At 41.3% G+C, this 24,458-nt stretch overlaps 1 protein-coding gene across 4 annotated transcripts in view; it reads left to right on the top strand.

Annotated features, from left to right (window-relative positions):
• Positions 1-24,458, top strand: part of EPB41L5 (erythrocyte membrane protein band 4.1 like 5) — a 146,036-nt gene that overhangs the window by 58,967 nt on the left and 62,611 nt on the right. For 2 of the 4 annotated variants that reach the window (XM_067742357.1, XM_067742356.1), the window contains exons 15-16: positions 2,586-2,628; positions 3,054-3,169. The exons of 1 other annotated variant lie outside the window; for it this stretch is intronic. In XM_067742357.1, the coding sequence (XP_067598458.1) occupies positions 2,586-2,628; positions 3,054-3,169 (159 nt within the window). Of the gene's footprint in view, positions 1-2,583; positions 2,629-3,053; positions 3,170-24,458 lie in introns of all 4 variants that reach the window. One more of the 4 variants, XM_067742355.1, reaches the window with a different exon arrangement.

Below are 24,458 nucleotides of genomic sequence, written 5' to 3'. Positions count from 1 at the left end.
AGCAGAAATGTAAACAAAGCATTCAAGCGATGATACGTAGGTGAAAAATTAAGGCTTTTATTTGCAAAAGTTTGTCCTCCTTTAAATTTTTTTGAAATACAGATTTCTGACCAAAGAGTGAGTATGACTGACTATATAATCTCCTAGCATTGAGATTACTTTAACTTTAATAAGTAAATTTTATTGTGTCTTCTTGAGTGATGCTTTTTGGCTCTTTAAAACACAGCAAAAATGGAGTATTTAAGCAATGATCCTTTATTATTTTTTAGTTAGAATAATTTTTAGGAATGACGTTCACAGGGGGACCCACTCTCCTGAAGGTTATTGAGCCCTGCCCCTAACATTGCTTGAGAGAACCTGAGCTTGCACTGGCAGGAATGCCCTTTCACTCCTGCCCTCAGAGTTCTGTTCACATGAACAGTTTTGCTCCAGTGAACCATGGCAAACGGTACTGTTAGAAAAAGCACAACTATTTGACCTAAAAAGCTTCTTGACTTTGTACTGTGCTTACTTGAATAACAGGTTTTTAAATTGGCTGATGTTAGTTTTCCTTGTACTCTTTCATTTCTTTCTAACTACTCCCTGTGAGTCTTGACTAACAGAGTATCTTAGAAAGAGGTGACATTTTAAAGGACAGTTCACTTTTCACTTACTAGTACTTCTTGTACAGGCTTAGTGGGCAGTCTTGAAGACAGAAGAGAGAGGAAAAGAAATGGTGGAGGAGATGATGCATAGAGGGGGCAAGAGCAAAATGGGTCCGTTATTGCAGACAGTCCTTCAAAAGGGAAGCTTGGACTGGTCAGTAACGGAAGTATTTGTTCCCTTCATATTAGTGAAAGTGAAAGAATAAGTGTAATTATGAGAAAATAGTGCTTCCTGCGTTTCAAATTGTTTTAGAACAGGGAGCTAGAATCCGGTGATCATCACTTATCATCAGCGCTTTTTTCTCATGTTATTCTTCATCTTCTGCTTATCACCTACTGGACTTATTCCCAGTTCAAGGAGAAGCTTCAGAGTGTAACCCCTGGGGCCATAGCATAATGAGTCTAATTTCTGTACAAAGCAGGTTGGAGGAGGTTTCATTAATGTGGGGTTATGAGTTACTTAATACAGAGCAGTGTATCCTGGGAAGAACAACAAGGTTAGTAAAAGAAATTGTGCCGGATAGGTATATTCTTTACACCAGCCTTGGCAACAGATCTACACTAAACAAGATGTGTTTTTAAAGATTTCGTCGTTGGTTAGTTTTATTTGTCATTGTTCTTTGTGCTTTGCTAACATTTATTCGATCCCCTAATGCGAGTCCCATGTGAGTGAGGAAACTGCGGTTCAGAGAGCAGAGCTAGTGGCGCGGTTTGAATTAGAACCCAGGTAGTGGAGGTGCAAATTCTGGTGACTTAACTTGTAACAGAGATGTGGTTAATAAAAAATGGGGGTGTGTAGAATGGGTTACTCCTTCTCACCCAGCCTTTTAGCAAGGCCTCTTAATTCTTGAGTTCTTTCTTAATTGGTTGTCTTTCATCATCAGATACTTTTGTTTTGTTCTCACTCCCCTAAGAAAGGCTCCTGGATCCTGTATTCACAGTCTGTTTTGTGTTTGTGAAGCTTTGCCCATTTCCTTTTACTAGAATGACGTCTTGTCTGGGTATAGTGTTCTTTGAGTGTTGCCATGGAGAATTCTGTGCCAACCTGATGCTGGCAGTGATGTGCTTTTAAATCTCCTTAGGGTACCTGAAGTATTCTCTCCTTATCGTTGAAAGTCAGTAATATAACAATAAGGAATTGAATGTATTTAATTCTGTATCTCATCTCCCTGGAACACAGTGTTCTTGCTAAATCTGTAGATTATTTTCTCACTGTCAAGGAATTTTTTTATAACATTGAATATATTTTCAGTTACCTTAGTTGAATTTTTTACCTCAGGATACTAGTTATGCTTATGTTAGAAGGTCTGAAGTCAGTAAACTCTTTTATTTGCCTTATTCTGTGTTTTAGTATCTCATCTTTCAGTTCTTATTTCATTGAATATTTGTTCTTTTTTTTAGTTGTTCTGAGGTTTGTTTCTATTTATTTTGTTGCATTATATGCTGAGTTTTTTAAGTGCTTTTTTGCGGGAGTGGGGGAGGAATGAGTGCAGCCTAAACTAAAAATTTTAAAACATCTTTTAAATCATTTGGAGGAGAAGAGTATGCAGAGAAGTTTCTAACTTTAAGTTTATACTAAGGCCTTTTGAGTTATAAAATGCTAAGCTACTGCTGACACCAGAAAATCTTGAGAGGGTAGGGATATATAAAAGAAGTGATGGGTAAGGTTATGTGGGTGTTTGTGCTGAATGCCTTGAATTTAAGGGATCATTCGTGCTGTTGGTTTTATTTTGTTGTCTTTGACAGATGTTGTCCAATGAATAAACAAGATTAGTAGTGAAGTATATATCTAAAGCACAAGTAGAATATAGGTATATGGAAATAGCAAATGAGCAGAAAAGCAAGTATTTGCCTGTAAAAGCAGATGTTTTCTGGACATCTTACATTCTTAGTTTTAGGTACCCACGGTAATTTTTTCTTTATTTTTTTCCCCCATTACAGTGTTCACAGTAATGTTTCAGCTCAGAGTAATGGCTCCCGACAGGTAAGACAATATTGAGCTTCTAAAGCGCTGGAACAGTGTAGTTAATTATGACAAACAATAGTATTATTAGTTGAATTTTCTTAGTGGTATAATCTCGGGAAAGTTCTGTGCATTTTCGTTTTCTTATCTGTAAAATAGCTCAGTAATGTGTGACCTGTTATTTTATTCTAAGATGTTACCATAGAACAGGTATAATGTTATAATGGAACATTTTCTGTCCCTGTAAAATAAATAAAATACTGATACTCAGTTAGATTATTATCTATCCCAAGGATGGTATATAACATTCAAGCATTTGTTTTTTGCTCTCTTTACTATTATATCTGTTCACTATGTAGATAGTATTCCATTTTAATGTTCCATTTAGTGGTGAAGAGATCTTTTATCTAGGCAGAATAGATGATTTTTATAATTTGTGTCCAAAGGCTTGGGGTGTGAGATCCACTGTGCCTGTGATTCCTTCCGTTCCCTCTGGTCCTTTGCTCGTGCAAGTTGAGAATCTTCCAAGGAGTCCCGGAGCAGACCAGCATGACAAGAAATGGTTTGTTCACTCATTGAGCCAAAATTAAACACTGCTTGCCTAAGGGCATTTTGAATCCCCGGCTGTAGAGTACTTTAAATATGATTGAAAGCAAATTATTCATATTTGTAAGCTGAAAAGAAGCACGTTATGGAGCTGTCACGTTGGGATAAGTAAGGCTGTGGATGAAGCAAGGAGACAGTCGTCTAAATGAGGCACATCAGACAGCCCCCCGACTCTGGTTAGCATGAGCTGGGAGTGGTGGCGCTTCTCTGTTGGAAAGGACTTCAGTGCTAGTCGGTAGGGCCTTTTCCCAGACCCCGAAGGGCAGTGTATTCGTTACACGATGCTACTGCTTTGGGTGTGTCTTCTTCATTAAAGACTGAAGATAAAGCCAAAACAGAAACGTGATTATAGTCCAATGAAACAAAGCAGGAAATACTCCACTGTGGGGGTGGGGAGAAATAATCTAATGACAGAGAAGATACTTCATTTGTTTAGATTCCCAGGGTCTTTTTTTAGACTAATAGTGCACAAATATGGATACTTTGTGGCTTATTGGGGTTAATCAGTGGGGTTCATCGTTTCCCAAATGTATGTGGCTTGGGGGCTGCTGGGGAATTATTTGATTGAATGGTCATGTCGGTTGCATCATCTGTTCAAGTTTTGTGTCTGTTTATGAAATGAACTTTGATAATTCATAGGATTTTTTTCTTTTTCTCGTGCTCTTAGTTTGTGTAGTACCTGAAGTCTAATGAGTTTCTGTGGTGATCTCAAGGTTTGGGTCAGCTTTCTGTGCAACCAGCTCTTCCTTCATGGTGGTGGGTCAACAGTGGTTGGTGATTATTTTCAGTCTTTGCTATGTAATTGTTTTTCACTATTATTTTGGCTTAACTAACTGCAAGGTGCTTTGCTTTTGATGATTGGGCATATTTTTACTTCAGTTCCAAATAACTTGATTACTTTCTAAGATGGAGGGGATTCCCCACCTTGTTTTCCGTTATCCTCTTTTTTCCCTGGCCCCACCGTGTTTTCCGTTATCCTCTTTTTTCCGCCCCCCCCATTTTCCGTTATCCGCTTTTTCCCCTCCCATCGCCGCCCCCCCCGGGTTTTCCATTATCCTCTTTTTTTCCTCGCACCCCCGTTTTCCGTTATCCGCTTTTTTCCCCTCCCCGCCCCCGGGTTTTCCGTTATCCTCTTTTTTCCTCCCACCCCCCCGTTTTCCTCTTTTTTCCCTCCCCCCCTGTTTTCCATTATCCTCTTTTTTCCACCCTCCCTGTTTTCCGTTATCCTCTTTCTTCCCTCCCCTCCCGTTTTCCGTTATCCTCTTTTTTTCCTCGCACCCCCGTTTTCCGTTATCCTCTTTCTTCCCTCCCCTGCTGTTTTCCATTATCCTCTTTTTGCCCTTTCTCCTTGAGAGTGTGGTGGGGGTAGTGTGTGTGTGTGTGTGTGTGTGTGTGTGTGTGTGTGTGTGCATGTGGGCACACGCTTAAAGTATAAACAGTGAGGCTTCTGAATGTCACATTTTAGTCTTTATTTTTTTAAGCCATTAAGAACAGTGTTTTCAGTTTCTACTGAAGACGCAGCTCCAGTAATGTTACCACCAAGTCTTATTGGCAAGGAGACATAGAGCTGAAACTTCAACTAAAAAAGAGCTCATTTAATATGTGCTTACCTCTTAGATTAATATGGAATGAGAGTCTGGTTTTGTTTGCATCTGTATTATGACACTAAATCTTTATAGTTTTCCAGTTTTAATTGGTACATATTTAGGCATTACTCAGTTCCTTTGATGCAGCCTATATAAAGAGAGAATGCTGAATCTAAGAGTATTGAATTTCAAGAAAAATGAAAAATTTGGAGCTGTATGTCCTTCTTTATGTCATTGTACTGAGGCCTCCTTTGTGGAAATGGAGCAAAATGGTGACCCTCAGGCCCAGGCAGCCTCAGTGTGTGGCAGCAGGCATGGGACTGAGTACGGAGCTGGCCTGTCTCGGAGCTGACGGGTTCCCCAGCCTTAACCTAACATGCATTCTGCGTTTCAGCCTTTGTTTCTGCATGCTTTGATTCTTATTAATACTTTCACATGAATTATAACAGTCCTCCTTTAGAAAGTGGTACATTAATAAAATTTGGAAATGCTCCCCAGGTTTGGACAGTTGGGCAGAATAGTGGACAATTCTATTTCTGGCAGGTAACTTTTAACCAGTTTAGTCTAAACCTACTCCCTGTTCGGTTCTTTAGCTTTTTCTTGCCATCTTCTAAATGACACCATTATTTCAGTGAATGATTTGGTATGTCAGTAACCTAGAATTATCCAATATTTAAGCTGTCTTTTGAGAATTAATGTATTTTAAATCTATAAACTATTTATAAACAAAAACTGAATACTATTTGGAAAAGCTTGCATATGTAGGGGAGAGCATAAACCTAATTTAACTTTCTAAATTTTCAGAGACCGTATATTGAAGGTTGTGAGTTTTATGGGTTAGATCTGATGAATAGCTTGTATTTCAGTTGAAGGAAAGATGATAATTTTATTGTAAAAAAAAAAAGAAGCTTCCAAGTTTGTTCTGAAAACCTTTTAGCTAATTTATTTTCAGTTTCCTTAAGGAAAAAAGGTGAAGGTTCATGTTTTGGTTGAAGAGAATGTCTATTCTTAGACATTTTTATAATTGGGGTGATGTTTTTTTCCTTTGTAGTTATCTTAAATATGTGCTGCCCTTTTTGTCACGTCACAAAACCTAGGCAAATGTTTTCTTTCTACTGGAGGACTCTGATGATTTCTAACCAGAAACTGCTTGTGTGCATGTGTCCCTCTCTTACTTCAATAGGCCTGTTTAAAGCTGTGAGAAAAGGTATCTAAGATGCTCACTAAACTCTCCTGGAGGAGCTTAATCTCATCACATTATCTGTACCTGTTGAATTTCATGCATTAGGGAAGGAACAATGTTTCTCCATTGTTAATTGGAAACATTGATGTCAAATTACATGGCCTCTGCTGTGAGGGGAGGTTTTTTTTAATGCTCTTTCTGAATTTTGTTTCCTGGATTTCAGTTCTGTGAAGTCAGTTGATCATGGAAATAACTTTTCACAATTGCCATTTTCTATATCTGGCTTTGTCCTAATGTAGAATTGTCCTTTCAAATACTTGAATTAAGTAGATAATAAGTATTTTTTCTTGTCTTTAGAACCTCAGACAGCATTTCTGCCTTTGATTTTTATAGCAACATCAGGGACAGATGCAGAGCGTCTTGCTCTCTGTGAGAGTCCCTCTTTATTTCACTCACCTAACTGACTCTGATGGCTTATTCGTGTCTCCGTATTGACACGTGACTTTGTGGATTTTCCCCTTTGTCGTTCTTGAGCGTCTCACTGCGCCGGGGCGTCCTTGTAGCAGCAGTGCATGCTGGTCACACAGCCTGCTTCTTTTTTACCTCTCACACCTCTTCCTGCATCTCACTAACTGTGCTCCCCTCCCACCCAACCATCCAGGCTCCCGGCTGCCGGTGACGCTGTCAACGTGGTGAAAGCCAGTGGGACACAAGGGCCTTGTCCGCACCCCAGCCTGCACACAGAAACTACCCTGACCTTGTCCATGAGCACAGTGTGAAGAATGTAGGAGTCCAGCAGGATGCTCATTTTCCTGGCCCTGCAGCCATGACTGACATATGAGTGTTGAGCCTCTCAGGCCTTGGGACTCTGTTGTGCAAGTTGATGGTGTACATTTTCTAGAGCTTGTAGAGGATCGATCACATTAGGCAAATTTGGGAGAAGTTATTTTATACTGAATCACTCGTTGGGTAGTGTTGTTTGTAATTGAATTCTTCTCTGAAAGGGAAAGGGATCTGAAGACGCTATATGCCATCAGTGATGATGACAAGTATTTCTGTGTTGCAAAGGGTATGTATATCATAATTTTGGAAAGGTTTTTCGTGATTTTAACATGTTAACACATCACTCGGAAGAAGTCTCAGGAGAAGGTTTGTGTTTATGAACAAGCTGCCCGTTATCACCCCCACCCCATGCCGTGCCAATAGATCGAGGTTAGCAGAATCAGACGCTGAAATCACACACAGAAGGAAGCATGTCGAGGCCTGATGCATCGGCCTCTGGTGATATTTTTATAAAACTGCTCTGATATACTATTTTTAGTATTTCTGAAGTGACTCAGGCCTTAATTTCAGTTAAGTGCCTAAGATTCTATAATTTTAATTAATGTAATTTTAAATTAAGAACTTACTTTTTAATAAACACTAGTATTTTAAAAATAGCAGAAGATCTAGAAATCATAGGAATGTGACTCATATGGAGAGAGGAGTCTGAATGGTTACTTCTGCATGATGAACTGAATAAGCAGTGGTGAACTGAATGGTTATATTGCTACTGAATGGTTGTACAAGATGGAACATGTATTTACTTTTGTCTTTCACTTTTCTCATTTATCTCATGCGTCTGATAGATTTCCCAGGTTTGCAAACAGCCTCGTAATCTGGCCTCGTACAACCTCTAAAATAAAATTCTGAAGCCAAAACCATGTCACTTGTAATACGTAATCACTCTCACCTTTTGCATAGGTTACTATTTTTGGTCCTTTATGAACTTCAGAATGTAATTGTCCAATGTAATTGTCCAAGCTCTTTGGTTTAATTCATAGGGCAGATTAACTGGAGGAAGTATATTTCTGATGTAATGGGAAATGATGTAAGGGAACCAGTTCTTTTGTCTTTCTAGAGTTTGAAAAATTTTAACAAAATTTTCAGGCTTTTAAACTATATATATAGTCCTTTGAAGGTGTTTTATAGTCTGAGAATTCATAATACTTCAAGATAATGAAGCTTCCTTATAGACAACGTAAGCTGTTTACCGTCCTGCCCACCTCAGAGGTCAGTCTTACACGTCTCTGCCAGACAAAGGTCAAGTTTCAGAGGGCCTTATTACTGGGCTCTTGGTGGCAGATACATTACAACTTGTCAGTAGAAGACGTAAGTAAGCAGAAGTAAGTAATATTTAGGGGATGAAATTTATAGGCAGGTTTCAATCTGAATTTCTCACAGTAATAATTATTCTTTAATGCATCTAAATATGAGCAGATACACATCTTAAATAGTCCAGCTCCCTACCTCTGCAAGTCCATCATCACAGTGTGCTTACAAATGGCCACTAATGGTACCCCTCATAATTATTTTAGACTTTACATAGCTCAGATTCTAATTGTCAAGTGTTGTCGCTGGTGATTTCTTTCTTAAAGGAATTTGAACCATAACATTTTAAGCACAGAAACTCCGATTTATGCCATTCAAGAAAAGATTTCGTGGGTATGAATACGATTAAGATCTTACTATTTCTGTAAAAGAGGCATAACAACAACACAGCTTTCTGGTCTCTTAGAAAGTCCTAAAGTTTGACTTGTCTCACTTTAACATTAATCTTGAAGCCTGAAGGTCAAACTGCTGATACAGTGCCACACATGTGTCTTACCAGAATCTCAACTTTGGGAAATATGGAAGGATTGTCAGAGTAAAGCTCTTCCCGTTTATATGGAAAGTGGTCATTTCTATACTTAGAATTTAAGTTAATCGATACTGTTACATTTAAGTGATGGGAGAATCACATCACGGTTTTTCTTTGTTTGAAAACCTTGTTATAAAATAGTTTATTTGTAAATTCCTGATGGTAGAAACTGGGTTGGAAGGCTGATGGGGCAAGATGGCAGCAAAGGGTGGGGGGAGAAAAGGGCTAAGCCTGGATGGTGTAGAGTCAAACTTGTCTACTTTATACAAGTTCCTATGCTCCAGGATTTCATAGCAAGTATTAGGAATACTTGTTGCTACTGGTATTTTCAAGATGGATATACACGTTATTTCCAGAGGTATGAAGAATTTACAGGTGGCTCAACCTAAATTAAATAAGCTATCACCAATCTGTTTATACTCTGCATTTTATTCTGCCTAAAGGGTCAGTGATCACACATTCTTGATTAGGGACCTAATATACCCCAGAAGCACCTTACTTGGTTATTTACTATCCTTTTGATCCGAGGGAGCCATCAGCCTAGAATGCTAGGATCATGTGATTCAACTTCAGTGCTTTGGCTAACTTAACATAATTAATTTTAACATCTTGAATTAAGTTGATTATGTTTCAACTGCATTTTTATAGACAGAGAAACTTATAGAAACAGCAAAGTTAGTCACCTTCACACTTCACACACGAAAATGCATGCACTGTTAAGATCATTATTTCTTTTGATGGTAAAAACACTTCTAAGGCATTTACCTATCCCTAAGTATAATCTAACCTTTCTGATGTTGATAGGGTAATCATAGATATACTTTTAAATGAATTTACAGAGAAAAACAAACTTTATTTGTCCTGTTACGTATATCTCAATATGTTAAAAAGCAACCAATATACAAATATTGTAATATCAGTATAATTCAAATAATTTTTTAAGGGAAGAGCTTTTTTTTTTTTTTTTTTTTTTTTTTCCGGTACGCGGGCCTCTCATTGTTTTGGCCTCTCCCGTTGCGGAGCACAGGCTCTGGATGCGCAGGCTTAGCGGCCATGGCTCACGGGCCCAGCCACTCCGCGGCATGTGGGATCTTCCCGGACCAGGGCATGAACCCGTGTCCCCTGCATCGGCAGGCGGACTCTCAACCACTGCGCCACCAGGGAAGCCCATGGGGAGAGCTTTTCAATTAAAGCGTTGACCCAGAAAATGTTATTAGTTATAACACTTGGGTCATTCTTTATTGTTAAGATTGTCTAAGATGTAAAGGTGCCGTGTGAACATGTCAGGGTTATAAAACTGAAGTATCTCCTGAATGGAGGGCAGGGACACAGCTTATTTTGTAGGATAAAACAATTAGCTAAATCTTAATTATGGAAGTTTCTCTTAATTCCTAGATTTTTACATATTTACTTGGTTGATATGCTAAAAAATATTTTGATTAGTAACCTTGCTTAATAACTTTCATGTGTCCTGATGTCATGTGTTTCATCTTTCCATCTTGCCAGACAGGAAGATAGATGACAGGGGTGGGGAGTTGGGGGCTGTGGTGCTTTGGGGTTTCAGGATGAAGAAGGGTTTTGTGGGAATGACTCTGGCTTTACAGACACGAGCAGACTTATCCTCAGCTTTGACCCCGTTTACTTCCATGTGTACTCACAGCTGCGAACTGAGCAAAGTGGGAAGATGGTTGTCCCACGTGAATGCAGCATGCTCTGATGGTGGGGTAGTCATTGTTTGAACCATGATGCTTTCACTGCCTTGGTCAGAACAGACCCTTCACTTGTAAATCATCGTTAATTGCTTGGAAACACCATGATTTTTTATGTTAGGCTTTGAGTATTGGGTTTGAAAATAATATCACATTGCGTTAATTTATTTTATATCTTTGGTACATAGGACTTATATGATTTGCAAGAATAAAATCACCTTGCGCTAATGACATTTAATCCCTTTAGCCCCACACGCCTCTTATATTTTAATACACGTTATACCACACTGTCAGTTATACCTTGCTTCCAGGATTGTTGCGAATGCTTGCCTGTGAGATGCTTCTATGTAAGGGATAGAATTTGAAGATGCTTCTGTGGTGGGGAAACCCCTCTCTCCATGTGCGTCTGTCTCATGCATAAAATGTGGCTTGTCAGATCTTTTCTAGATGTTGAACCGTGTGAATTTAGGTATGGCATTCTTCCTCAGCTCCCCCTTCTCAAGAACATAGAAATTTCTCCTCCTCTCTTCATATAAATTACCTTTTACTTGAGTCACGTGAAATCGTGGTGAGAATTTTGTCTTGCTCAGTTGACATTTGCTGTGGTAGTAAAGATACTAGGACACAGGCATGTGGAAGATGTGTTACGTAACTTCATTTCATTCTTCAGTTCTTTTTTTTAAAAAAACTTTTCTCTTGTTCATCTACTCTTTATGTCTCTTTTGGGGGGGCGGGGGGGCCTCATCGCACGGCTTACAGGATCTTAGTTCCCTGACCAGGGTTTGAACCTGCTCCCTTGGCAGTGAAAATGCAGAGTCCTAACCCCTGGACTGCCAAGGAATTCCCTTTTGACCCTTGCTAATTTGTAATATACTAGCTGCTTTGAGCTATTTGCACTCATGGGAAGGATCATAATATTAGCCTCAGAGAATTAGTGAATTAGTAAAGAGAAAATTTCAAAAGAAATTTGGGAAAGGAAAGAATATTTCTGTGGCTTTTTAAATGACAGCGTTTTAATATTTATGCTGAAATGGAAAAACAAGTGTTCCTGCTTTTCCTGAAGGAATTGTTCTCACAGACTTTGTTTTTAGATGATTACCTAAGCCCCTGTGCTCCTAAGAACAAGCTGTGGCCTTAATTCTAGGTGAAGGTGCTTGAGTGAACTTTTTCCATTTTGTCCCTGACAGCTGGCCAGCACTCTGTTTACGCTGGCGTGGAGGAGAGATACCTGACCTGGAGCACAGCATTCTCCAGGGAGTGTGACTGAACCTCCCTCGGTGGGGTAATAAACCTGTACCTCCTCCTCTTGAAAACAGGTTCAGCAGCTGCAGACCTCATTTCTCGTTGTTGAAGGAATTCTTGTTTGTTTGTTTTTAACTAATTTTAATAAAGCAAAAAGAAATGAGATACATACCAGGGTATGGTTAGGATTTGTAAGAAGTTGCAGATTTCTTAATAAAGGTTTGGTCTACAGACACGACTGATTATTGTTAATATTAAATGAAAAATATTTTTAATTACTAGGGGTGGAGTAAAAGAAAAGAATGAAAGACAAGAGATGATACTAGGAAGAGAATTGCTGGCTTGATTTTTCTTGTGGAACTAGTTAGAGGGGTATCCAGAGAAACCATGGAAACATCCCAGCATGTAAAGTACCACTAGAATGTATATTATTACACAGAAGTTTCTTATAATAAAGTTATGTTTGTAGCCCAGCCACTAGCTTCAGTGATGATTTAATTGCAGACTTGCTAAGAGTTTGAAGATAAGACCCACTTTTAACAACTTGTATTACTAATTCTTTCTGGCTGGGGAGCAACTTCTTTCTTCCAGCAGAGCTCTTGGAAACCTTTAGAAAGACCTGGGAAGATTTGGTACCGTGGGGTGTGCAGGTTATCCCTGTGGCTGGAATAGCAGTGACCAGTATTTGCGTAGGTTGGAAAGGCGTCGACTGGCCGTCTGAGGAGTTTGGATTTGGTGAAGAGGCCTGTGGCAATTATTGCAAGGTTTTAAGTGAAAGAGCTTGAGAATCTTGTATCCATATCTCCTTTTTTGATTCACCTCATTGTTTGCTGAATATATACCAGAGCACCTCCTTCTTTCTCGCTTCCTTACACAGTCACTTACAATTACTCCTTTGCATGGATCCTCAAATCTCAAATTTCTTGGCCCTTCTGCTATGGTACACATCTAGTTAAATTCTGGATTTAATCCTGGTTAAATCCAACTCTGCTGTGCATATAGATGGTAAATGTGAAATGCAGTATCGTTAAACAGTCCTTATTTTTTTTTAAGATATATTATTTTTATTTATTTTTGGCTGCGTCGGGTCTTAGTTGCGGCACGTGGGATCTTTTGTTGTGGCGTGTGGGCTCTTCTCTAGTTGTGGAGTGCAGGTTTTCCCTCTCTAGTTGTGGCTCGCAGGCTCCAGCATGCAAGGGCTCAGTAGTTGCAGCATGCGGGCTCAGTAGTTGCGACGCACAGGCTCAGTAGTTGTGGCGCATGGGCTTAGTTGCTCCATGGCATGTGAGTTCTTAGTTCCCTGACCAGGGGTCGAACCCTTGTGCCCTGCATTGTAAGGCGGATTCTTTACCACTGAACCACCAGAGAAGTCCCTAAACGGTCTTACTTTAAATGTTGGCCATTGAGCTCAAGTTGGGGCTTCAGTGGCGCCTGAAATCCTGTCACATTTCCTTAATCTGTTGACTTTCCCACTGTGCCGGCAGTAGTTTCTCCTCTTTCAAACCCCAGCCATCCCCTCACCTCTCACTCCTCACTCCTCAGCCTCAGGTCACGCCCTGGCTTCCTGGTTCACCGAGAAGATAAGTGATGAGACGAGATCTGCTGTACCCTCCCGCCGCCTGATCAGTTAACTGCTCTCTATCGGGCGTCTGTACTTGGCCCTCCCACCTGTGCCAGGGGTGAACCGGCCCCGGCAAAGCCCCGCAGTCTGTCTCACGTGCCCTCCTGGAGATTCTGCTCACAGGGAAGCGGGAGACCCACTGGCCTCGGTCCCAGAGCCTTGTGCTTGTCTTGACCCCTGTGTCTCTCCCCATCAGCCAGCAGGTCCTGTCAGTTCTGGCTTCACAGCACGTCCATAAGCCGCTTGTCCCCGTCTCTGCTGCGCCCGACCCGTCTCCCTTTCCTCTTACCTGCCCCCCCACCGCCGCCCTTGCCTCCTTCCTGTCTCGTGTCCCCCCCCACCGCCGGCAGCCACGGCGCTGGTGGCTGAGACCAGTCACGTCCCGCCTCTGCACACTCCAAACCCCAAATCACACACTGACAGAAACGTGGCTTTCCCACTCCTTGACTGCGCTCACTTTGCTCCAAAGGCTCGCTCCGCCGTAGCCAGCGCATTCCATGTCTGGGCCTTTGCACTCCTCTGCCTGGGTGGCCCTCCTCGATCGCCCGTGGTTCATTCTGACACCTTCAGGCCTCCTGTCAGAGCACTTTCCTGACCTCTCTGCCCCAGTCTCATTGTCCCCCTTACCTTGCTTCACGTTCTTCTCACCTCACTTCATTTTACATGCATGGTTACTTGTTGGTCGTCTTCATATCCTTCAGTAGAACGTCAGCTCCATCAGTGGAGGGCACTTCGTTTACTTCTTCTCCCTGCCCGGAGCAGTCCCGGGCTCACTGCTCCATAAACGGTAGTTGATGGATTGAGTGAATGAATGCTGAGCTCATCTTGGCAAACTTGGTGGTACAGAGTTTGTCAAAATGCTGTCCCCGGCTTCAAGAAATTTACTCCAGGTGTGGAGAAGGGCAGTTTTACAAATTACAGGTACAAGTGCTGAGTCGTTAGGTAGTAAGCAGGGTCGTAGAAGGCAGACGAGGTTGAAGCTAGAGAAGACTTTCTGGTGGATAAATCATTATGGACCAGAGGGCTGTAGCAAAAGAAAATTTTAAAGTAGCCAAGGGCAAGGCATAGTTGAGGAATGATGAATGGGGTTGAGTAATGAGTGTAGAATTCATGAGGATGTTTAGTAATAATGGCAAGCAGACATTTGAGCACTTCTGTGCCTGGCCTTGTTCTGGAGGTGTCGCAGTTACCACTTACTGGAGCAGGTCATCTGATCCTCATAGGAATCTGTAAAGTGTTTAGGTCAGTGAAGAGAGAGAGAGTATGTAATTTCTCCAAAGCCACATTGCCAGTACATGGTAAGGCTGGGCTTCAGACTCAGACAGCTTGGTCCTAGAGCCCAGACTGATGTCTGCTATACTGACTCCATAACAGTGAAGACTTGGGTGAGGCCTACACCGCTTTAGAAAGAGGACTCTGGCGGCAAGGAAGAACAAATGTCAGTTGGTGGAAGACAGGGGTAATTAAAATGTGCTGCATCCATACTGTAATTTTTGAGGAATGAGGAAAATCTACACGAGCTGCTTATTGGAGTCTTGTCAGTGCCACATTGTTGAGTTACAAACTCAAGTGAAGTGTCTGTGCGAGGTGTGTCCCCATTTTTGTAAAAGCCGCCAAGCCATATATCTATTTATAAGTGAACAGAAAATGGACCTGGATAAACAGTGAATTTTCAGAGAGTGGGGATAAGGGAGACATTGCTTTTCTTAGCTAGCATGTACCACTTTATATAAGTAAATACGGATTAAAATGCCCTAAAATGTAATGGAGAACAAGGCAGATGGCTTCAGTTCATGCAGGTAAGTGTCCCTGGAAAGGAAGGAGGTGGACAGACGTGATAATGTCCTTACATGTCCCTTTGTGCATTTGTGAGGAACGCATGTGTCCTGGGTTGTTGCCAGGAGCCACAGAGTGAAACTAACGTGTAACTGAGTTTGAAGGCTTCAGCGTATTCACAGAGGTGTTACAGCTGTCACCACTCTTCAAGTTTCGGGACATGTCACCATCCCCCAAGGAAAGCCTCACCTGTTAGCAGTCTGCCCACTGTCCTCGCCCCGCAGGCCTGCAAACACCAATCTGCTTTCCATCTCTGCGGACTTGTTCATTCTGCACATTTCCTGTAGGTAGAATTGTACAATATGTGACCTCTTGTGTCTGGCTTCTTTCACTTAGCACAGTGTTTTCAGGGTTCGTCCATGTTGTAGCCTGTATCAGTATTTGATTCCTTTTAGTGGCTCAATAAATTCCCTTGTATGATATACAGCGTTTTGTTTGTCCATCATTTGGTGGACATTTGGCTTTCTGCTCTTCGGCTGCTGTGAATATTCACGTACAGCTTTTTCTTTTTTTATGAACATGTGTGTTCATTCATTTTGGGCATATATATACATAGGAGTGGAATTGCTGGGTCATATGGTGACTATGTTTAACTATGTTTAACTGCCAGATTGTTTTCCAAAGCAGCTGTACCAGTTTACATGTCCACCAACAGTTGTATCTTGTCATTTTCATCATAGCCATCCTAGTTGTTGTGAGGGTGGTGTATCCATTGTGGCTTTGATTTGCATTTTCAGGAGGCTAATGATGTTGGATTTTTTATAAACATATTGGCCATTTGTGTATCTTCTTTGAAGACATGTCTGTACATATCCTTGCCCATTTTTACATTGGGTATAATAATCTCATTTCTTTATCTGTAGCATCTGAAATTCTTTCTCCTTTTTAAAAATTAATTAGTTATTTTTGGCTACATTGGGTCTCCGTCACTGCACGCAGGCTTTCTCTAGTTGCAGCAAGCGAGGGCTACTCTTCGTTGTGGTGTGTGGGCGTCTCATTGTGGTGGCTTCTCTTGTTGCGGAGCACAGGCTCTAGGCACATGGGCTTCAGTAGTTGTGGCACGTGGGCTCAGTAGTGGTGGCTCGCAGGCTCTAGAGCGCAGGCTCAGTAGTTGTGGCGCACGGGCTTAGTTGCTCTGCAGCATGTGGGATCTTCCCAGACCAGGGCTGGAACCTGTGTCCCCTGCACTGGCAGGTGGATTCTTAACCACTGCGGCACCAGGGAAGTCTTCTGTCTCCTTTGTTGTTTGTGGGTTCTTTTCTGGAGGCGAATCTGTTTATCAAGTCTTTTCAAATAACTAATGTTTTACTTAAATTTTCTGGTGCATTGTCTTTGTGAGGTGGAATGTGTGGAGTGAAAGTAAGGCACTGTGACACTTACATTAAACAAGTCTTCAAGTTGTGAACAGCTCTTGTACCAGGACAACTAGTATTTGTCTGTTTTAGAGAGAAAAAGTAAATTTTGTAGTTTACATCTACGGAAGGTGGGATGCTCAGGGGTGAATTACTCATTTTATCAAATTGTATTTTTTAAAATTCTGTCTGTTGAATATTACTTATTTGTAGATTATAATCCCATGTCCCATCCCAAGTTGCAGTGGGACAGTTAAATAAAACTTGCTGGATGAAGAGCAGTAAGAATGTTCCATTTGAATGATGTACGTATTTCCCTCGGGAAGACAAGATAATGTACAGTGAGTCTGTTCAGGTGGTTACTGAGTGCTGGGTGCCAGACTCACGGATGTCTCCTTCCTGTCGCTGTGTAATGACTTACCTGGAAATACGGAGATAAAAATCCTCAGGTGTTTTTTGCAGACAGGCGTCAGTCAGGAGAGGTATTTTATCTGAAGTTACCTATGAAAATTTCAGTAACAGCAGCACACAAGCAACCTGGAGATGAACCACAGCCTGTCCTAAAAGGCGGGGTGTGATGGGTGAGTGAGGAAAGATGGTTCACTCTTAGAATCTTTGTGACTCAAATGTGTCAACCACGGTTTTCATAGAAGATGAGAAACAAGGGAATCCTGTTGTTTTCTTGGCTTTGTTTTGAGACAGAGTGATTGAAAGAGAAACCCTTGCTGACACCACTCACAACAGATGTCCTTCTTTTTTTTTTTTTTAACATCTTTATTGGGGTATAATTGCTTTACAATGGTGTGTTAGTTTCTACTTTACAACAAAGTGAATCAGTTATACATATACATATGTTCCCATAACTCCTCCCTCTGTGTCTCTCTCCCTCCCACCCTCCCCATCCCACCCCTCCAGGCCGTCACAAAGCACCAAGCTGATATCCCTGTGCTATGCGGCTGCTTGCTACTAGCTATCTACCTTACGTTTGGTAGTGTATATATGTCCATGCCTCTCTCTCGCTGTCACAGCTCACCCTTCCCCCTCCCCATATCCTCAAGTCCGTTCTCCAGTAGGTCTGTGTCTTTATTCCTGTCTTACCCCTAGGTTCTTCGTGACATTTTTTTTCTTAAATTCCATATATATGTGTTAGCATACGGTATTTGTCTCTGTCTTTCTGACTCACTTCACTCTGTATGACAGACTCTAGGTCTATCCACCTCATTTCAAATAGCTCAATTTCGTATCTTTTGATGGCTGAGTAATATTCCATTGTATAGATGTGCCACATCTTCTTTATCCATTCATCCGATGATGGGCACTTAGGTTGTTTCCATCTCCTGGCTATTGTAAATAGAGCTGCAATGAACATTTTGGTACATGACTCTTTTTGAATTTTGGTTTTCTCAGGGTATATGCCCAGTAGTGGGATTGCTGGGTCACATGGTAGTTCTATTTGTAGTTTTTGAAGGAACCTCCATGCTGTTCTCCGTAGTGGCTGAACCAATTCACATTCCCACCAGCAGTGCAAGAGTGTTCCCTTTTCTCCACACCCTCTCCAGCATTTATTGTTTCTAGATTTTTTGATGATGGCCATTCTGACTGGTGTGAGATGATATTTCATTCCAGTTTCGATTTGCATTTCCCTAATGATTAATGTTGTTGAGCATTCTTTCATGTGTTTGTTGGCAGTCTGTATATCTTCTTTGGAGAAATGTCTGTTTAGGTCTTCTGTCCATTTTTGGATTGGGTTGTTTGTTTTTTTGTTACAAGCATGAGCTGCTTGTAAATTTTGGAGATTAATCCTTTGTCAGTTGCTTCATTTGCAAATATTTTCTCCCATTCTGAGGGTTGTCTTTTGGTCTTGTTTATGGTTTCCTTTGCTGTGCAAAAGCTTTGAAGTTTCATTAGGTCCCGTTTATTTTTGTTTTTATTTCCATTTCTCTAGGAGGTGGGTCAAAAAGGATCTTGCTGAGATTTATGTCATAGAGTGTTCTGCCTATGTTTTCCTCTAAGAGTTTGATAGTTTCTGGCCTTACATTTAGGTCTTTAATCCATTTTGAGCTCAGTTTTGTGTATGGTGTTAGGGAGTGATGTAATCTCATACTTTTACATGTACCTGTCCAGTTTTCCCAGCACCACTTATTGAAGAGGCTGTCCTTTCTCCACTGTACATTCCTGCCTCCTTTATCAAAGATAAGGTGACCATATGTGCGTGGGTTTATCTCTGGGCTTTCTATCCTGTTCCATTGATCTATCTTTCTGTTTTTGTGCCAGTACCATACTGTCTTGATTACTGTAGCTTTGTAGTATAGTCTGAAGTCAGGGAGCCTGATTCCTCCAGCTCCGTTTTTCGTTCTCAACATTGCTTTGGTTATTCGGGGTCTTTTGTGTTTCCATACAAACTGTGAAATATTTTGTTCTAGTTCTGTGAAAAATGCCAGTGGTAGTTTGATAGGGATTGCATTGAATCTGGAGATTGCTTTGGGTAGTAGAGTCATTTTCACAATGTTGATTCTTCCAATCCAAGAACATGGTATATCTCTCCATCTATTTGTATCATCTTTAATTTCTTTCATCAGTGTCTTATAATTTTCTGCCAACAGGTCTTTTGTCTCCTTAGGTAGGTTTATTCCTAGATATTTTATTCTTTTTGTTGCAGTGGTAAATGGGAGTGTTTTCTTGATTTCACTTTCAGATTTTTCATCATTAGTGTATAGGAATGCCAGAGATTTCTGTGCATTAATTTTGTATCCTGCAACTTTACCAAATTCATTGATTAGCTCTAGTAGTTTTCTGGTAGCATCTTTAGGATTCTCTATGTATAGTATCATGTCACCTGTAAACAGTGACAGCTTTACTTCTTCTTTTCTGATTTGGATTCCTTTTATTTCCTTTTCTTCTCTGATTGCTGTGGCTAAAACTTCCAAAACTATGTTGAATAAGCGTGGTGAGAGTGGGCAACCTTGTCTTGTTCCTGATCTTAGTGGAAATGCTTTCAGTTTTTCACCATTGAGGATGATGTTGGCTGTGGGTTTGTCATATATGGCCTTTATTATGTTGAGGAAAGTTCCCTCTATGCCTACTTTCTGCAGGGTTTTTATCATAAATTGGTGTTGAATTTTGTCAAAAGCTTTCTCTGCATCTGTTGAGATGATCATATGGTTTTTCTCCTTCAATTCGTTAATATGGTTTATCACATTGATAGATTTGCGTATATTGAAGAATCCTTGCATTCCTGGAATAAACCCCACTTGATCATGGTGTATGATCCTTTTAATGTGCTGTTGGATTCTGTTTGCTAGTATTTTGTTGAGGATTTTTGCATCTATGTTCATCAGTGATATTGGCCTGTAGTTTTCTTTCTTTGTGACATCCTTGTCTGGTTTTGGTATCAAGGTGGTGGTGGCCTCGTAGAATGAATTTGGGAGTGTTCCTCCCTCTGCTATATTTTGGAAGAGTTTGAGAAGGATAGGTGTTAGCTCTTTTCTAAATGTTTGATAGAGTTCGCCTGTGAAGCCATATGGTCCTGGGCTTTTGTTTGTTGGAAGATTTTTAATCACAGTTTCAATTTCATTACTTGTGATTGGTCTGTTCATATTTTCTATTTCTTCCTGATTCAATCTTGGCAGGTTGTGAATTTCTAAGAATTTGTCCATTTCTTCCAGGTTGTCCATTTTATTGGCATAGAGTTGCTTGTAGTAATCTCTCATGATCTTTTGTATTTCTGCAGTGTCAGTTGTTACTTCTTTTTCATTTCTAATTCTATTGATTGATTTGAGTCTTCTCCCTTTTTTTCTTGATGAGTCTGGCTAATGGTTTATCTATTTTGTTTATCTTCTCAAAGAACCAGCTTTTAGTTTTATTGATCTTTGCTATTGTTTCCTTCATTTCTTTTTCATTTATTTCTGATCTGATTTTTATGATTTCTTTCCTTCTGCTAACTTTGGGGGGTTTTTTGTTCTTCTTTCTCTAATTGCTTTAGGTGCAAGGTTAGGTTGTTTATTCGAGATGTTTCCTGTTGCTTAAGGTGGGCTTGTATTGCTATAAACTTCCCTCTTAGAACTGCTTTTGCTGCATCCCATAGGTTTTGGGTCGTTGTGTCTCCATTGTCATTTGTTTCTAGTTATTTTTTGATTTCCTCTTTGATTTCTTCAGTGATCACTTCGTTATTAAGTAGTGTATTGTTTAGCCTCCATGTGTTTGTATTTTTTACAGATCTTTTCCTGTAATTGATATCTAGTCTCATGGCGTTGTGGTCGGAAAAGATACTTGATACAATTTCAGTTTTCTTAAATTTACCAAGGCTTGATTTGTGACCCAAGATACGATCTATCCTGGAGAATGTTCCATGAGCACTTGAGAAAAATGTGTATTCCGTTGTTTTTGGATGGAGTGTCCTATAAATATCAATTAGGTCCATCTTGTTTAATGTATCATTTAAAGCTTGTGTTTCCTTATTTATTTTCATTTTGGATGATCTGTCCATTGGTGAAAGTGGGGTGTTAAAGTCCGCTACTGTGAATGTGTTTCTGTCGATTTCCCCTTTTATGGCTGTTATTATTTGCCTTATGTATTGAGGTGCTCCTATGTTGGGTGCATAAATATTTACAATTGTTATATCTTCTTCTTGGATCGATCTCTTGATCATTATGTAGTGTCCTTCTTTGTCTCTTCTAATAGTCTTTATTTTAAAGTCTGTTTTGTCTGATAGGAGAATTGCTACTCCAGCTTTCTTTTGTTCTCCATTTGCATGGAATATCTTTTTCCATCCCCTTACTTTCAGTCTGTGTGTGTCTCTAGGTCTGAAGTGGGTCTCTTGTAGACAGCATATATATGGGTCTTGTTTTCGTATCCATTCAGCCAATCTGTGTCTTTTGGTGGGAGCATTTAGTCCATTTACATTTAAGGTAATTATCGATATGTATGTTCCTATTCCCATTTTCTAAATTGTTTTGGGTTCGTTATTATAGGTCTTTTCCTTCTCTTGTGTTTCTTGCCTAGAGAAGTTCCTTTAGCATTTGTTGTAAAGCTGGTTTGGTGGTGCTGAACTTTCTCAGCTTTTGCTTGTCTGTAAAGGTTTTAATTTCTCCATCAAATCTGAATGAGATCCTTGCTGGGTAGAGTAATCTTGGTTGCAGGTTTTTCTCCTTCATCACTTTCAGTATGTCCTGCCGCTCCCTTCTGGCTTGCAGAGTTTCTGCTGAGAGATCAGCTGTTAACCTTATGGGGATTCCCTTGTGTGTTATTTGTTGTTTTTCCCTTGCTGTTTTTAATATGCTTTCTTTGTATTTAATTTTTGACAGTTTGATTAATATGTGCCTTGGTGTGTTTCTCCTTGGATTTATCCTGTATGGGACTCTCTGTGCTTCCTGGACTTCATTAACTATTTCCTTTCCCATATTAGGGAAGTTTTCAACTATAATCTCTTCAAATATTTTCTCAGTCCCTTTCTTTTTCTCTTCTTCTTCTGGAACCCCTATAATTCGAATGTTGGTACGTTTAATGTTGTCCCAGAGGTCTCTGAGACTGTCCTCAGTTCTTTTCATTCTTTTTTCTTTATTCTGCTCTGCAGTAGTTAGTTCCACTATTTTATCTTCCAGGTCACTTATCCGTTCTTCTGCCTCAGTTATTCTGCTATTGATCCCTTCTAGAGTATTTTAAATTTCATTTATTGTCTTGTTCATCATTGCTTGTTTCATCTTTATTTCTTCTACGTCCTTGTTAAATGTTTCTTGCATTTTGTCTATTCTATTTCCAAGATTTTGGATCATCTTTACTATCATTATTCTGAATTCTTTTTCAGGTAGACTGCCTATATCCTCTTCATTTGTTAGGTCTGGTGCATTTTTATCTTGCTCCTTCATCTGCTGTGTGTTTTTCTGTCTTCTCATTTTGCTTATCTTACTGTGTTTGGGGTCTCCTTTTTGCAGGCTGCAGGATCGTAGTTCCCGTTGTTTTTGATGTCTGTCCCCAGTGGCTAAGGTTGGTTCAGTGGGTTCTGTAGGCTTCCTGGTGGAGGGGACTAGTGCCTGTGTTCTAGTGGATGAGACTGGATCTTGTCTCTCTGGTGGGCAGGTCCACGTGTGGTTGTGTGTTTTGGGGTGTCTGTGGACTTCTTATGATTTTAGGCAGCCTCTCTGCTAATGGGTGGGATTGTGTTCCTGTTCTGCTAGTTATTTGGCATAGGGTGTCCAGCACTGTAGCTTGCTGGTCGTTGAGTGAAGCTGGGTGCTGGTGTTGAGATGGAGATCTCTGGGAGATTTTCGCCGTTTGATATTATGTGGAGCTGGGAGGTCTCTTATTGACCAGTGTTCTGAAGTTGGCTCTCCCACCCAGCACTGACTCCTGGCTGCAGCACCAAGAGCCTTTCATCCACATGGCTCAGAATAAAAGGGAGAAAAAGTAGAGAGAAAGAATTAGTAGAAGTAGGAGGAAAGAAAGAAGAAGGAAGGAAGGAAGAAAGAAAGAAGAAAAGGAAAGAAAGAAAGGGAGGGAGGGAGGAAAGGAAAGAAGGAAGGAGGGAAGGAAGGAAAAGAAGGAAAGAAGATACAGTAAAATAAAATAAAGTAAAATATAATAAAGTTACTAAATTAAAAAATAATTATTAAGAAAAAAAACGGACGGCTAGAACCTTAGGACAAATGGTGGAAGCAAAGCCATACAGACAAAATCTCACACAGAGGCATACACATACACACTCACAAAAAGAGGAAAAGGGGAAAAATCATAAATCTTGCTCTCAAAGTCCACCTCCTCAATTTGGGGTGATTCGTTGTCTAAAGGAGGGAAGGAAGGAAGGGAGGGAGGGAGGAAGGAAGATAAAGTAAAATAAAGTTATTAAAATAAATTATAAAGAAAAATAATTTAAAAAAAAACGGACGGATAGAACCCTAGGACAAATGGTGGAAGCAAAGCTATACAGACAAAATCTCACACAGAAGCATACAGATACACACAAAAAGAGGAAAAGGGGAAAAATTCATACATCTTGCTCTCAAACTCCACCTCCTCAATTTGGGATGATTCGTTGTCTATTCAGGTATTCCAGATGCAGGGGACATCAAGTTGATCGTGGAGCTTTAATCCGCTGCTTCTGAGGCTGCTGGGAGAGATTTCCCTTTCTCTTCTTTGTTCTCACAGCTCCCGGGGTTCAGCTTTGGATTTGGCCCCGCCTCTGCGTGTAGGTCGCTGGAGGGCGTCTGTTTTTTGCTCAGACAGGACGGGGTTAAAGGAGCCGCTGATTCCGGGGCTCTGGCTCACTCAGGACGGGGGGAGGGAGGGGCGCGGAGTGCGGGGCGAGCCTGTGGCGGTAGAGGCTGGCGTGACGTTGCACCAGCCTGAGGCCCGCCGTGCGTTCTTCCGGGGAAGTTGTCCTTGGATCCCGGGAACCTGGAAGTGGCGGGCTGCACAGGCTCCCTGGAAGAGGGTTGTGGATAGTGACCTGTGCTCGCACACAGGCCCCTTGGTGGTGGCAGCAGCAGCCTTTGCGTCTCCCGCCCGTCTCTGGGGTCCGTGGTTTTAGCCGCAGCTCGCGCGCGTCTCTGGGGTCCGCGTTTTTAGCCGCGGCTCACGCCAGTCTCTGGGGTCCGCGCTTCTGGCCGCGGCTCGCGCCCGTCTCTGGAGCTCCTTTAAGCAGCGCTCTTAATCCCCTCTCCTCGTGCACCAGGAAACAAAGAGGGAAGAAAAAGTCTCTTGCCTCTTCGGCAGCTCCAGACTTTTTCCCGGACGCCCTCCAACCTAGCCGTGGTGCACTAGTCCTCAGCAGGCTGTGTTCATGCTGCCAACCCCAGTCCTCTCCCTGCGCTCCGATCGAAGCCCGAGCCTCAGCTCGCAGCCCCGCCCGCCCCGGCGGGTGAGCAGACAAGCCTTTCGGGCTGGTGAGTGCCGGTCGGCACCGATCCTTTGTGCGGGAATCTCCCCGCTTTGCCTTCCGCACCCCTGTTGCTGTGCTCTCCTCCGCGGCTCTGAAGCTCCCCCCTCCGCCTCCCGCTGTCTCCGCCCGAGAAGGGGCTTCCTAGTGTGTAGAAACCTTTCCC

This window comes from Pseudorca crassidens, chromosome 6 (assembly GCF_039906515.1).
Source record: "Pseudorca crassidens isolate mPseCra1 chromosome 6, mPseCra1.hap1, whole genome shotgun sequence".
Classification (NCBI taxonomy): Eukaryota; Metazoa; Chordata; class Mammalia; order Artiodactyla; family Delphinidae; genus Pseudorca; species Pseudorca crassidens.
The sequence above is the reverse complement of the archived record's forward strand: the minus strand, read 5'-3'. Positions and strand labels throughout refer to the sequence as shown.